The 14,925-nt window shown below is 33.5% G+C and overlaps 2 protein-coding genes across 2 annotated transcripts; one reads left to right on the forward strand and one right to left on the reverse strand.

The window, feature by feature from the left end:
- Positions 1–7,131: 7,131 nt before the first annotated feature.
- On the forward strand, positions 7,132–9,482 carry LOC104211792 (inactive LRR receptor-like serine/threonine-protein kinase BIR2). Its single transcript, XM_009760918.2, has one exon. It carries the CDS (start codon positions 7,364–7,366, stop codon positions 9,170–9,172), a length of 1,809 nt encoding a protein of 602 aa, XP_009759220.1. The 5' UTR covers positions 7,132–7,363; the 3' UTR covers positions 9,173–9,482.
- A 1,971-nt stretch (positions 9,483–11,453) lies between these two features.
- On the reverse strand, positions 11,454–12,621 carry LOC104211793 (uncharacterized). The gene is made up of 3 exons (XM_009760919.2): positions 12,278–12,621; positions 11,765–11,938; positions 11,454–11,670 (listed from the first exon to the last, which is right to left on the reverse strand). Exons 1-3 carry the CDS (start codon positions 12,529–12,531, stop codon positions 11,631–11,633), a joined length of 468 nt encoding a protein of 155 aa, XP_009759221.1. The 5' UTR covers positions 12,532–12,621; the 3' UTR covers positions 11,454–11,630.
- Between the last annotated feature and the right edge of the window lie 2,304 nt (positions 12,622–14,925).

Genomic DNA, 14,925 nt, shown 5'->3' on the forward strand with positions numbered 1-14,925 from the left:
TACTAAATTTTTTACTCTTTATATGAGATTAAGAAAATTATAAGTTGAGAATATATATATATTTTTATATGGATATTTTAATGAAATAATAGTGTATATATTAATTTTATATGGTACCACATGACCATGTTAGTGAGGTATATAAAGTGTACTAAAAGTGAGTAGTATTTTAAGTAATTTAAGATAATTCTTAATTACGTGGATTATTGGTTAATTATTGGGTAATAGAATATTACCTAACTAAATAAAGATTAACCCCCTACAAGGGAATTACGTGGCAACAAAAGGATACGTGGAGTTCATGCAAAATGAAGATTATCAAATTTTAAACATCTGTCAAATAGTTGGCAGCCTAGATTTAAGAACTTTGTCCTGGTTTTATGACCTATTATAGCTTCGAAAGTAGCTTTGTTTTGTCTAGAGTATTACTGTGTAATAGATGATAGCTTGAATTCTTCAATTGTCCATTATTTGCTCTAGTTTCTCACAATATAAGGACTAATTTCAATGATGTCACTTTATTGATAAATAGATTAAGGGGAGTGACCAAATTAATATGCATAATGTAAAGCTTGTTGTGTTTCTCGAAGTTCAGATTGTTGCCTATGTTATGACAGAATGTGCAGAGGAGGATATGTGTTTGGTATGATGGTTTGACTGGAGCTTCGAGCTGTTATTGGGAGTGGATGACACATGGGTGACAGGAGGTGTAGGGGAGGAGACGAAAGGAGGGGAAAAAGGACCAAATGAAATTGAAAAATGAAGGACATAGATGAAAGGAGAGAAGAGTTTCTTGGACGGATTGTTAAGAGAATTGGCTCAGGTTATATTAAGGTTATCCCTTATTTTTTTGGCATGATCTATACGTCACAAACAAAACGAGTAAAGGTACAATTTTCATAAATGACTCTATTCATAAAAATACTAGAGGTATCTATATTCTTGATTCCCTATGTGAATTATTATTATATCTTCTGTTCATGGGTCTCAGAAAAATACGTATTTGATTACGTTTATCCGAAAGGCATATTGATTTTTATGGCATTCCGAGAAAATCCTATTAACGTATTTCTTATGCATTTCATGCATTTATACATGTACATTGACTCATGACCACATGGCGTTATATACACGTATATATGTATAAGGGATATGGAAAAAGGTTACTGCATTATATACACACCACCACCTGATCAGCTGGTATACGTTGATTATTTTGCCCACAGTGGCCGAGATGATATGATGAGATGTCCTCATAGTCTTGATGATGTTATGAACACATGTACCTATGCACGGCATGACATTCATACGCATATGTATGGCATTATAAGTATTTCATGATTTACAGAGTTATCCAGACTTACAGGTTGAGTCATTTACTCCATGTTTCTTCCATGTCTTTTATATACTTATTTATGTGCCTTACATACTCGGTACATTATTTGTACTGATGTCCTTTTGTTGGGGACGCTGCATTCATGCCTGCAGGTATAGACAATCAGTTTGACGAGCCCTCATAGTACATGAGGTCAGCATTCAGCTAAGGATCGGTAAGACTCCACCTTATTCAGAATGCAGCCGAGTCTATGTGTCTTCTTGTCAGAGTTTTGCTACAGACTTATGGGTAGGCCGGTACCCTGTCCCATTTGATCTCAAATAATCTTAGAGGCTTTGTAGATAGAGGTTCATTTTGTACCGTATGTCAGAGGCCTTGATGGCCCATATGTATTCATGTTTTAAGAAAAATGAAAAATGGTTCAGTGATACAATGTTGCCCACTTATAGTTATACATTACGAGTTGTGACCATGTTGGCCCATGATAGTTTCAAAGAAAAAAAAATTGCAGAGTGATTCGTTTGGGCCAGTGCGGTACCGGTGCCAGCCACGCCTCCCAAGGGGCGTGACATTGTGTTTTACTAACTTTGTTTTCTATTTATTAGTATAAAATCATTATTAATAAAAAAATCTTTTAAACTCATATTTATGTTTTTGTTATTTAAAAAGTGTAGATAACCATAAATTTCATATTTACTCATATAAGTTGGTAAAATTTTAAATTCATAGTTGAAACTTTTATTAGTTATTTTAAGTTAATATATTATTTATTTGAAAATAGTCAAGATAAAATATAGTTTTCCGATATACGTTACCAATTTATAATTATTTATTTTTTAAAATATTATTTATTTGGAAGATACTTACTGCCTTTACAGGAACAACAATCTCAATATAATTTCACGTGTCAGATATGGGAAGATAATTACTATTTTTAAGATATTATTTGTCAATTGATAATTATTTAATATATTTCGATAGGTTAATATGAAAAAACATTTATTTAACTGTGTAATAACTGTCCAACCAGACATGACAATAAAAATTACACCCTAAAACGTTCTAGCAAACAAATATGTCATTGCGGTTACTATATCGTGTACTTACTATCCCATATAATTACAGTTGACTTTCTAAATAGACCCTAATATTATAATGCTCGTGTCTCAAAGAGGTTATCACTTTTAAATAGTTTAATTAGGTGACACTAACGAGTAGTTAAAGGTGCGCTCCAGCGTTATTTTAATGGGTGAAATTACAACGCGCAGTCTTTTGTTTTATAGTTTTTTTTCAAATATATACATTTTTATTTATGCAGATTAACTAATCCAACTCCGATCAACTTTGAAAGTTGGCCAAATTCACACATAAATTAGGTTGGGGGAGGGAGGTTATAAATAAGAAATAATTTAGATAAAAAAACGAAATTGAATCGTCAAAAGTCAAAACCAAAATTTTTGGAGCTGAACAACATCGCCTTCACCAACTACATTTGCACCGGCCACATGGAACTAGACCACTATGGGCAAATGCGGAACAACCCCAGAAACGAAATCGATTTATAACTCATTAAAAATGTTAATTTAATATGATTCTTTTTATAAAAAAAAGTAGCAATATAATAACACAAAAGAAGATAACGAAATAACATGAGATCTTTGTAAATTTTTATATTTGTTCAAATCGTAACCGGTCATAGGAGATTATTATCTATCGTTTAGAGGTTTCTTTATATTATAAGCATTTACAATATGTATTTACATTTAATATCGTGCCATTGCAATATTTAGGAACTTAAATATTACTAAAAGGATTCGTAGAGCGTATAGCAGCAGAATGGAGTCTTATCCTTAACATTAAATTCATTCGAAAATTAAGATTCAACAAATATAATAGCGTTTCTCAAAGTAAATATAGGAGTACTGTATAAGATAGTGATCCAACAACTGTAATAAGAGCCATGTGCCTAGTATTGCTAACTTTTACTAATAGGGAAAATCCGACATTAGCGTTAACTAAACTCATTATCCATCTGTAATAAGTAACAAATTAAATGAATCTAACACTTTTTGTTTAATAATATAAATCATTAATAAGTACTTTGTGTAATTAGTACTCAAGCTAATCAAGTTTTATCTCTCAAGTTTAATAGCCTGTTTTTTGGCCAAGTTTCTTCCGGGCCAAAAGTGTTTTTTTTCTTCCAAAAAAGTGTTTTTTTGCTCAATTTGATGTGTTTGGCCAAGCTTTTTTCGGAAAAAAGTGTTTTTGGCTAGAAGTAGAAGCAGTTTTGAAGAAGCAGAAAAAAGTAGTTTCTCAACAGAAGCAACAGAAGCAGAAGTAGTTTTGACTTTTCTTCCTACCAAAAAATACACTTGGCAAAATATTATATATACCAAATACTTAGTTTAAACTATTAAGTAATACAAAATGACTTTTGAGATAAACTTTCATATTTATTAAATAATTTTTTGATATATTTAAATTATCTTGCAAAAATGAAGTACTTTTTAATTTTATTTTTGTATTTTACTTAAACAAAATAAAAAATTTAATTATTATCTTTAATAATAAATATTTATAATTATTTATCTACTTATATAATATTAACTATTAAATAAATCTTTTCATGTTCTTATTTATAATTTGACACTTAAAACGCACTTTTTCAAAAGTTTGGCCAAACACAAATTATTATTTAAAAGTGTTTTTCAAATTATTTAGCCAAATACAAAATGTTTTTTTTTACTTTTAAAAAAAATACTTTTTTCTAAAAAAACACTTCTCAAACTAAGCTGATTTTTTCTAACTTGGCCAAACATGCCGCAAGTCTCCAGTAACACAGCCACGTAAAGGATAGTGTTGGTTAAGTTTCTGCAAAACAATTAATGGTGCCCTTGGAATTCGATTTGCTGGATTAGCTTTAGTTTTGATCCGTCGTTTTCTTCTAGAGTGAAACTCAACGTCCTCCCCCAAACCCTACGCATTCCATTCTGCTTTCATTATCAGTCTTCCCTCCACTTATACTTAACTAGGGAATTTGTCCGCGATTCGCGCGGTCTTAAAAGATAATCTCTTACAAGCACAAAAATAGTAAAATTTACGAATTACGTATGGTTGATGATTATTCGGCGTAACGATAAACATAAAACAATAAGAATAAGAATATGCAAAGCTTAAATAGATGAGCATAATTTCGTATGAGATTCCAATCTTTGTCAATGAAAATAAAGAAATACTTAAAGAAACAAAAAGAAAGAAACTTTTCCTTGCATACGAACATCTTCTTCTTCTTTTTTTTAACTTTATAGTTCCATCATCATGATGGAGGAGTTAAGGCATGACTCCAATTTGTATATATACATAATTTCTAGAATATTTAAACATTATTTTGAATTGCTAGACAAAAGATTAGATAGCCTAATTAAGTAAAGCAATTGGGTAAAGCTATTACATGCATAAAAATAAAAATAAAAACTTCTTATGATTTCTCAAGTTGAAATTAGCTTTGGAACATAACTGTATAGCACAAGTCAACATTTCCTCCTAACCAACAGTTTTACCATTATATGCCACAGGACCACTCCCATTTTTCGAAATCAGAACTTTATTCAACTCCTCTTTTAGCAAATGTTAAAATTTAATTATCAATAGAAAAATAGTAATTATAGTAAAAAATAAATCTATGTATACCAACCAAAGAATGTCCCATTATGCAACTTATTTTCAATTTCACAGCAAATGCTAGGCAAATCAGCATTTGTTATTAGGGAAGTAAGGTTTTGCCTCTATTTTAAAATCATTGAATTTCATAAGCAGCTTCTAAAATCACATCAAGTCAAATTCCTGAACATCTACTCGAAAAATATTGTGAATTTTATATTAAAATTAAAAAATTAATACAAATAGGAGTAGAAAATGAATTCCGAGAGTGAAATTAACCAAAAAAAGAATATATTACCCTAGAAGAAATGCATCCAAAGTTAAGGTAGATACCATTGATAGTACGGCGCTCCTTGATGTTGGTGGCATATCACGATTTAACAAAATTTAGCAAATACAGAGTAAGAAGCAATTATGGAACCCAAAAGTATAAACTTTTTAACAAAAACGTCGGCGTATCTTTGCACGGAAAAATGAGTACATTTGAAATGCTAAAAAGATGGCACGTACAAATAAAGTTCAACTAAAGTAAATAACTAAAAATACAGTGAACCTCATTGGTGGACTTTAAGTGAAGATACGCTGGTAAATTTTCCAATGCACAATCAAAACTAAATAGGATGGACCGTACCTGAATAACTCAGTCTGGCAGAGGTAATGTATTAGAATTACTATGGCACCATATATATATGATGCTTTGGTTCTTATCTTTTTATTTCCTACTTTTGATACGTTATAAGGCACATTCATAAAAAATTAATTAAAGGGAAGAGGAGAAGAACCATAACGTTTACGAATTTAATATAGAATTTAGACTTTTTATATAAGCTAAACTAATAGAATGGATGAGGAAAATAATTTAAAAAAAGGAGAAAAAAGATAAGTAAGATTCTTGGCTTTAGAGAGTGCGAAGTCATCTTTTCTATTCCCTAACTTTATATATATTATAGATTCAACAATTAATTCAATGATTATTAAAGCTTATACCGTGTTAAAACGTACCAAATAATAGGGGTGGACACAGTTTGGACAAATGCGAGATCCAAACCAAAACTAATTTTTTTGAATTTTTAGTTTGGATTTTCGAATTACGGATTACATTTTGGATCTGATTTTTAAAAATTTTGGATTTGAATTGGATATTGGATTTAGTGCTTCGAATTTTTGGATATAAAAAAAATCTAAATTTTTTATACTTTATATTTAGCCCATTATCCATATGTCAGTTGTAATAAATTCAACACCATACGCATTAGATATTATCTCATATATTCAATATTAATTACTAAGTTATTGTGAGAATACTTTCTATTTGGATATGATTTTACTATTGCTACTTATTATCAGCCGTATTAATGTTTCTGTTGCATTTTCTTGATAATAATTTCATTGCTTGAATACTTTATTTGGATAATTGTAGTGAGAATGAAGAATTTTCGTGGCAATTTAACATAAGTACTTCATTTGGATATTGATGAAGCATCTCAACTTATAAGCTCAAAACCGAAAATCCAAAATTAAACTTAAAAAATCCGGTCCAATCTGAGTTTATTTGAATTGGATTTGGATTGTCATTTCTCCAATCCGAAAATTAAAAATCCAAACCGAGATTTTCATATTCAATCCGAACTGCCCAAAGGTCCACCCCTACAAATAACTCATAGGGTAATATAGGTCAAAGTCAATAATTCAAAAATATGGTAAATGATTATGGTGGGAGGGATAGAATCCCTATATTCTTAATTAAAGATTCTTAACTAAATATCTCATTAGGTTACTGTAAGAATAAACTTTTGTTGGGTAAGGAATTTTTTTTTTTCTACGCGGGGTACATTCGTATTAGTCAACCAAAAAATTCAAAAAGATTTTGTAGAATAAACAAATTCTTCGTTAGAATAAAAAGTTTACATTAATTGGGTATTCTAGGCGCAGCCATAAACGGAATATAACAAGAATATTTGAATCTACGCTTTAACTATCTAGCCAATTTTTAGGGGACTAAAACTTTTCTTATTCTAACATCAATACTTTAAAGAGTTGTAAATTCTTCCTTTAAGCCATTTTGATAGTCAAAATTGGCCTTTATTCATTAACAATTTCCATTTGTCTTTATGCATTAATTAATGTATCACCCTCCAAAAGGCTCCACTAATGTAATAGCAATACTAGTAAAATACAGAGAAAAAAAGAATCTGTAATTACAGACTGGGTTTTCATATTGTCAAGTCAATGCCTCAGCCGTCTTCATCTTCCTTAGCTTTGCTATTTCCTGCCCATTTCTCTTGTACATATTATCAAACACCTCGTACCAATTACACAGAGCTGTTAAATCCCTAAAAACCCTAGGAGGCTCTGCTCAATTACACGATGACTCGTTTTAGATTTCTGTTAATTCTGCTTTTTCTTGTATTTCCTCAGTTTTACGATACTGCTGTAGTTGAAGATGATCTCAAATGTTTAGAAGGGTTCAAAAAATCCTTAGAAGATCCAAGCGGGAATCTGAACTCATGGGACTTTACCAATTCCACTGTCGGCGCTATCTGCAAGTTTGCAGGTGTCAATTGCTGGAACGAACGCGAAAATCGCATCAACGGCCTCGCTCTTCAGACCATGAACCTCGGCGGGAAGGTAACAGAATCGTTAGAGTATTGTGCCAGCTTAACAACCCTTGATCTTTCCGGTAACCGCTTTTCAGGTCCAATTCCTTCGAAAATTTGTACTTGGCTCCCTTTTTTAACAACCCTAGATTTGTCCAGTAACGATTTCTCTGGCTCTATCCCGGCGGATCTAGTTAAATGCGCTTATTTGAATAAATTAATGCTCAATGATAACAAACTTTCTGGAAATATTCCCCCTGAATTTTCTAGTTTCAGTAGGCTCAAAACTTTATCTGTGGCAAACAATCAACTTTCCGGTAGAATTCCGGCAGCTTTTGACTCGGCCGATTCGGCTAACTTTGAAGGAAATAGTGGACTCTGTGGTGGACCTTTGGGGAAATGTGGAGGACTCAGTAAGAAAAACTTGGCTATTATTATTGCGGCAGGGGTCTTTGGTGCTGCTGCTTCTATGTTGTTGGGTTTTGGTGCCTGGTATTGGTATTTCACCAAGGCCGGGAAGAGGAAGAAAGGGTATGGGATTGGTAGAGGCGACGACTCAGATAGTTGGGCTGAGAAGCTGAGGGCTCACAAGCTCACTCAGGTTATGTTGTTTCAGAAACCGCTTGTTAAGGTTAGATTAGTTGATTTGTTGGTCGCCACAAATAGTTTCAGCACGGACAATGTTATCAACTCGACTAGAACGGGGACCACTTATAACGCTGTGTTACGCGATGGTTCTGCGCTTGCCATTAAGCGGCTTAATGCTTGCAAACTGAGCGAGAAGCAGTTTCGGGTTGAGATGAATAGGTTAAGTCAACTTAGGCATCCTAATTTGGTGCCACTTCTGGGGTACTGTGTTGTTGAAGAGGAGAAGCTTTTGGTTTACAAGCACCTGTCAAATGGTACTTTGTCTTCATTCTTGAATCGGAATGCAAGTGAATTAGATTGGCCTACTCGGTTTAGAATTGGTCTGGGTGCTGCTAGGGGCCTTGCTTGGTTACATCATGGTTGCCACCCACCTATCTTGCACCAAAACATATGTTCTAATGTTTTTTTCCTCGATGAAGACTTGGATGCTAGATTAACGGATTTTGGGCTGGCAAGGCTGATGACTCCTTCAGATGCAAAAGAGTCTAGTTTTGTGAATGGGGAGTTGGGTGAATTTGGTTATGTAGCTCCGGAGTACTCTAGCACAATGGTGCCTTCACTGAAAGGGGATGCTTACAGCTTCGGGGTAGTGCTTTTGGAGTTGGCTACTGGACAAAAACCTCTTGAAGTTACTGCTGGTGAAGAGGGCTTCAAGGGTAACTTGGTGGACTGGGTAAATCAGCTCTCTGCTTCTGGTCGCATTAAAGATGCAATCGACCAGAACATATGTGGGAAGGGGCATGATGAAGAGATTGTACAATTCCTAAGAATTGCTTGTAATTCAGTGGCTTTTCGGCCCAAGGACAGGTGGTCTATGTATCAGGTTTATGAAGCACTTAAGAGCATGGGTGAAAGACGGGGTTTCTCCGAACAATATGATGAATTTCCGTTACTATTTGGCAAAGAAGGTACTACGAGCAGTCCTATTTGAAGCCGGAATTTTCAAAGCATTTCAATGTGTTTCAAACCAAGTGAATATGATGCATCCTGCTGTAAGTTTTCAGTTCCTATTGGTGTAAGTGGCACAACACCATTTTGATTGGCTCAGGAGTACACACTTAAGAATATAGCTGTATTATATTTGCAAAATGCACAAATTATTCTCAAGTATTTTGCTTGTTTGAAATATGTAGTATAGGAAGCGACTGTTTATTGTTCTTCATGTATGTGATTATTGTTGCGTATAACATTGGATGTTATGTACTCGGAGGATCCTCAACTAAACGTCTCATTTCTTGAAACTGGTCTATATTACTGCTAGTTTAGCTCTTGTTCGGAAGCAATTGGGTGGGGTGTTTGCTTCTTAATGTTGAATCAATGGCCTTTGCTACTCATGTGTGGCTTGCAACCAGTTGTGTATAGCAAAAACTGAAAAACCACGCCAAACCAAAATATCCAATCAAACCAACTAAAAATCCGGCATCTATTTGGTTTGATTTGGGGAAAAATTGAACCTGAGTTTGACATATAAATTTGTGCTGTGTGAGTGTTTTTGGATTTATGTGTGCATGTATATGTTAAAATATTATATAGCTTTTCTAAAAATAAGTTGTCTAGACATATTCAAGATCCTTGTTTGGGATGTTATGTTTAATACTCCATGTTTATTATAGAAGATCATGTTTCGTTCTGTTTACATGCTTGATTTTCATGGTCACTTTGTTATCAGGTGTTTGTTGAAATACTTAAACCCTCCTTTTCTTTCATGTTCACAAGCCAAGATTAATTAAATGGAGCATCTAATTGTTAAGGTTTCATATTGACGTTTTTTGGAGTCATTTTTTCATCTTTAATTATCCAAAATTTGTGAACTTGAAAGCATACATGAATGTGACGTTGTTAGATAATAATAATAGAGAATTGTATTTTTCATCTTCGGTTTACGTTAATTAGTAATTTCAGGTTAATTTCAAAATCTCTGTCTTTGAAGATGATTTTTGGGGAGCTTCTTTCGTTAGAGGTATGGTCAGTGACTCAGTGTTGCGACTTTTCACGAACACAAATCACATGTCTCATAATATATTTCAGCCTTAGGTTTAATCGAATTTTGACCAAATGGCAACTTGTTAAAGATATAAACTTTTTTCATCAATATTTGTTTTCACATAGCTAACAAGTGAGTGCGAAATCTTATGTAGATTGGTCATTGACATTATTAAACTCGTGAAATTGCAATGTGAATGGTAGACTTTTGACCCACTTGATTGTCCGTGGATGTAATGGTTAAAATAACTCAGGGAAGGGATTGAGTGGAGGTTATGATCATGCATGTGCATATGCTAATCTTCTTTTTTTATGATTAATCTTTATTCTCTTTCAAAAACCAGAAGTCTACCTTTTGAACACTCTGACCAACTTTTTGAACATCTAGAATGCCACCGAAAATTGAAACATTAAGCTAAGTGATGATTAAATCTAATAATTGCAGTTTACTGGGCACCAGTCACGGCTAAAAATGTTGGACAAAAGTAAACTTTAACTGAGTCTTGTTTAGGAGCTTAGCTTTACCTTGTGATATTTGCTACTTAAAGAAAAAAATAATTCCACTCAAACCAGAAGCAAAAACTTGTTCCTTTGAATCGTCAAAAGTGCCAACATAATCATTCAAGAAAGACTCCCCAAAACAAATTAATATCTTGGAAACTCCCCATTTTTCATGCATTTATCCATAATTTCTGTCTATCTTTTGCAGTGTCCAAATTATAAATGACACCCTCCTAAAATACTACTCCCTCGTTTCAATTTATTTCAACCTATTTGACTGAGCACAAAATTTAAGAAAAGAGAGAAGATTTTTGAACTTGTAGTATAAAATGAAACACATATATTTTGTATGGTTATAAATCATTGCATGAAGGGAAATTAGTCATTCTTTTTGGCACTGGCATGGAGCGAGTAAAAAGGAACAAAAAAGTGGGTAGCACATACAATCAAATCACATCCTACTTTCATCTTTCATAAGTCTTGAAAAGTTTTACTTTCCAATCTACTTTCCCTCGTTAATTTAAATCTCCTTAGGATTTCATTCTACTTCTCTACAAACAATATCTCAGAAGTCCTAAGCATAGATATATCCATAATTTAAATTTTATGGATTCAAATTTTAAGTTCTTAAAATTTAATTCATTGCACTTTTAAAATTATGATTTCAAAATTTAATATTTGTTAAAATTTCGCTTATTTTCACATATATTTATATTCACTGTCGAAATTATACTGATTTAGCTAAACAACTTAAATAAGGCTACATCCGCATCTTTCTGCCTATAGATGCATAGCTACTAGTACATTCTAAGGAAGCACCTACTTGTGATCACTGTTTGTATGTTGTAAATATGGTTGAAGGATCTTGTTACTCTACTAGAGTACTTTCAATTGTTTTCTTAAGCTCAAGCTCGAGTTGGTGGCTCCCTATACTTCCCTATTTTCCTGAAAACCAAGAAACATAAATAAACATCATAAACTATAACGTTAGTTTGTCTCATTTGTTACATACTAATGCATATATGGAACAGTAATGTACCTGTTGTGTATGGCATTTGGTCCAGTAGGCACTCTTCTTTCGCTCACATAATTGACATTTGGATTCCTTTCAAGATATTGCCTCTCAGCTTCTATTATCTTCCAAACATCTAAAGGTTTGATTGCCCTATCGTCGACTATTTTGGTTGCAGCCCTGGCTGCCTTCCCTGCTTCCCTGAAAAAACCAAGAATATACATAAAATGTTTAACGTCTATATATTGATAGAGTATACTATCAAGATTAATATTACAAGTAAAATAGGCAGTGCGGTGCACTAAGCTCCACCAATAAACAGGTTCCGGAGAAAGGCCAGACCATATTGGGTCTATTTTACAAACCTTTACCTTATATTTTTGGAAGAGGCTGTTTTCACGGCTTGAGCTTATGACTTCTTGGTCACACGGCTGCTAGGATATAAGGTATACTAGAAAATATACTACAACTAAAAATACATTTCTAATGTTTTTGCATGCAAGTGATACTAATGCGCCTATATATATATATAGAGAATACCTGTTCCGAATAGCGTTGAGTCCAGTAGACGCTCTTCTTCCGCTCGCATAATTGAGATTTGAATTCTTTTGAAGATAATGTCTTTCAGTTTGTATTGTCTTCCAAACATCTAAATGATTGATTGTTTTGGTGGAAGCTGTTGCCTGCTTGGCTAGACTCCCATTGAATACAAGCCATAGTAAACTAAGTAAAAGAAGAAACCCCAAGAAAGCCTTCATACCATTAACCCTGCGTATAGCACCATCACCACCCATAACTCTATGTTCTTAATTGCCAAGTGAGTTAGCTTCAGATTATTTCATGAGTAAGGAGAAAGGAGTATTTCATGGCCATGATATAGCAGACTAATATAGGCAATCCTATGTTGCTCTAATTATTGATCTTTCATGAAAGATTTCCATTTGCTTTACATGAATATATAATGTGGAAAAGTTAAAGTTCGTTATGTCCAAAAGCCAAAAAAGGAAGGAAATGTTAGAGGATGTGGGGTGAAGGAAAAATCATACACAGTATTTTGTATACATATTTTTTACCTTATTATTTAATCATGTACTTAAGTGATACATATTCTTACTTTAACTTGTGGCTGGTTAATTTATTTGATCTGATGTAATTATCGTATGTGAGCAGGGGCGGATTTAGGCGCGGAAGGGTTCACTCGAATCTCCTTCGCCAAAAAATTACACTGTATATAAGGTAATCTTTTTTTTTTACCTCTATATATTAATTTTTGAATCCAGCCCAAAAGTGTAGCTTATTCGTTAAAGGGGTTAAAAACCATTGTAAGGTCATGTTCAATTCTCTCTAGCTATAATCTTTTTTAACTTTTTTCTTTTTAATTCCTTCGCGGAGATCCTGCCTCCGTCAACGCATATGAGTACTAAGTATTAACAATTGAAGGACTGGCCGACGGTCTCCGGTCTCGCATGGGGGGAGTGGGTCACCAAGTTTATAGTAAAGTGAGATATCCTTTTTTTTACTTTATAGGAGTAATTGATTTGTCTATGCGAGAACACTTCCTATACTTTCATAGTTTCTTTTACTCATTTTCATGCAAATCAGCCAATGGGGACCTCACTGTTTACTACTTAATTTAGAGTCTACATTTGGCCCTTCCCATATTTACTGGTGTTATTTAAGTAATTTGACAATAGGAGCCAACCGAGACGTTGTGAGTTCGAGTCTCCCCAAGAGCAAGGTAGGAAGTTCTTGGAGGGAAGGATGCCAGAGGTCTATTTGGAAACAGTCTCTCTACCCTAGGGTAGGGGTAAGGTCTGCGTACACACTACCCTCCCCAGACCCCACTAAGTGGAATTATATTGGGTTGTTGTTGTTGTTGACAATAGGAGCCAAGAATATAATACAGGGAAAAAATAACTGAAGTGACGCACTCAAAGTATCAGCATTGATCAATTAGCACCTGTAGTTGTAATCAAAATCAAATTCATCAAACAGTATGTTGTTAGAATCACAATCTGGACCAGCAGTGCGTGGTCCCTAATGAATTTAGGCCTTTTAATCGCAAGAAGAGATTCTGAGATGGAAAATGTATACAGTAGAAATGTAATGCTTTAATCCAAGGATTCACACTAAGCGAATATAGAGATAAGAGAATTATATGATTTCTGATTTCTGAGGGCATCCCACTTTTGATTATACACCAAGAAACCTAACTTTCACTTCCCAGCAGAAAAAAGACAGAAGCTTCCGCTATGTTAGCTAGAGACTATCTTTATATTGTTCATTTAGGCAAACATTTTCTTTTGGGCGAAATTAAAAAATAGCCAGATTTATAAGTGGTAATTGAAAAATAGCCATAACTTTAAAAGTAATCGAAATTTAGCCACTTTTCATATAAAGATAAATTTGAATGAAAACACTATTCAAAATCCGAAAAATATTCCAGCATGATATACTGGAGTATATTATGTTATATTGGACTTCCAGAATATACTGGAGTTCCAGCATAATATACTCGACTTCCAGCATAATATACTGGAGTTCCAGTATAATATGTTGGAAGTTCATACACAGGTGCTCCAATCTCCAGTATGCTGCAACTTTCCGTGTGTTGGAGTTCCAGCATAATATGGTGGAAGTGCATACACAGGTGTATCAATCTCCAGTATATTATGCTGGAACTTTCCGTGTTGCAGCAAAATAGTGACTATTTTTCAATGACTTTGCAAACGTTGGCTATTTTTTAATTACCAGTCCGAAAACTGGCTAGCCCGTGATATTTTCACCATTTTTTTACGATATAACATTACTCAAATGGTCATTCAACTATTCGAAATTACCTAGTAAAGTCATACTTTTTGTTTGTTTGTAATAGAGTGATCTTATGAATACTATAGACATAGTTAAATGATTTTTTACAAAAAAAAAAATGACTTTGTTTGATACTTTCGGATAGTTGAGTGACCATCTGAGTAATAGACTCCATGTACAGTGCATTGTCTTAAACTTATGGTATCACTAAAATGTGTAATTATAAACATTGAAATGCAATGGATTATGTGAAACTATCCGAGTCTGTCAAGGAGGTTAGTATGTTCTTGGTGCCTTATTATGGATAATTGAAGCTAAAGTTAGGTGCTGCTAAAAAATCACATGTCCTAATCACAAGGAATTACGTTCATGTAACA

Source organism: Nicotiana sylvestris, chromosome 2 (assembly GCF_000393655.2).
Source record: "Nicotiana sylvestris chromosome 2, ASM39365v2, whole genome shotgun sequence".
Taxonomy (NCBI): domain Eukaryota; kingdom Viridiplantae; phylum Streptophyta; class Magnoliopsida; order Solanales; family Solanaceae; genus Nicotiana; species Nicotiana sylvestris.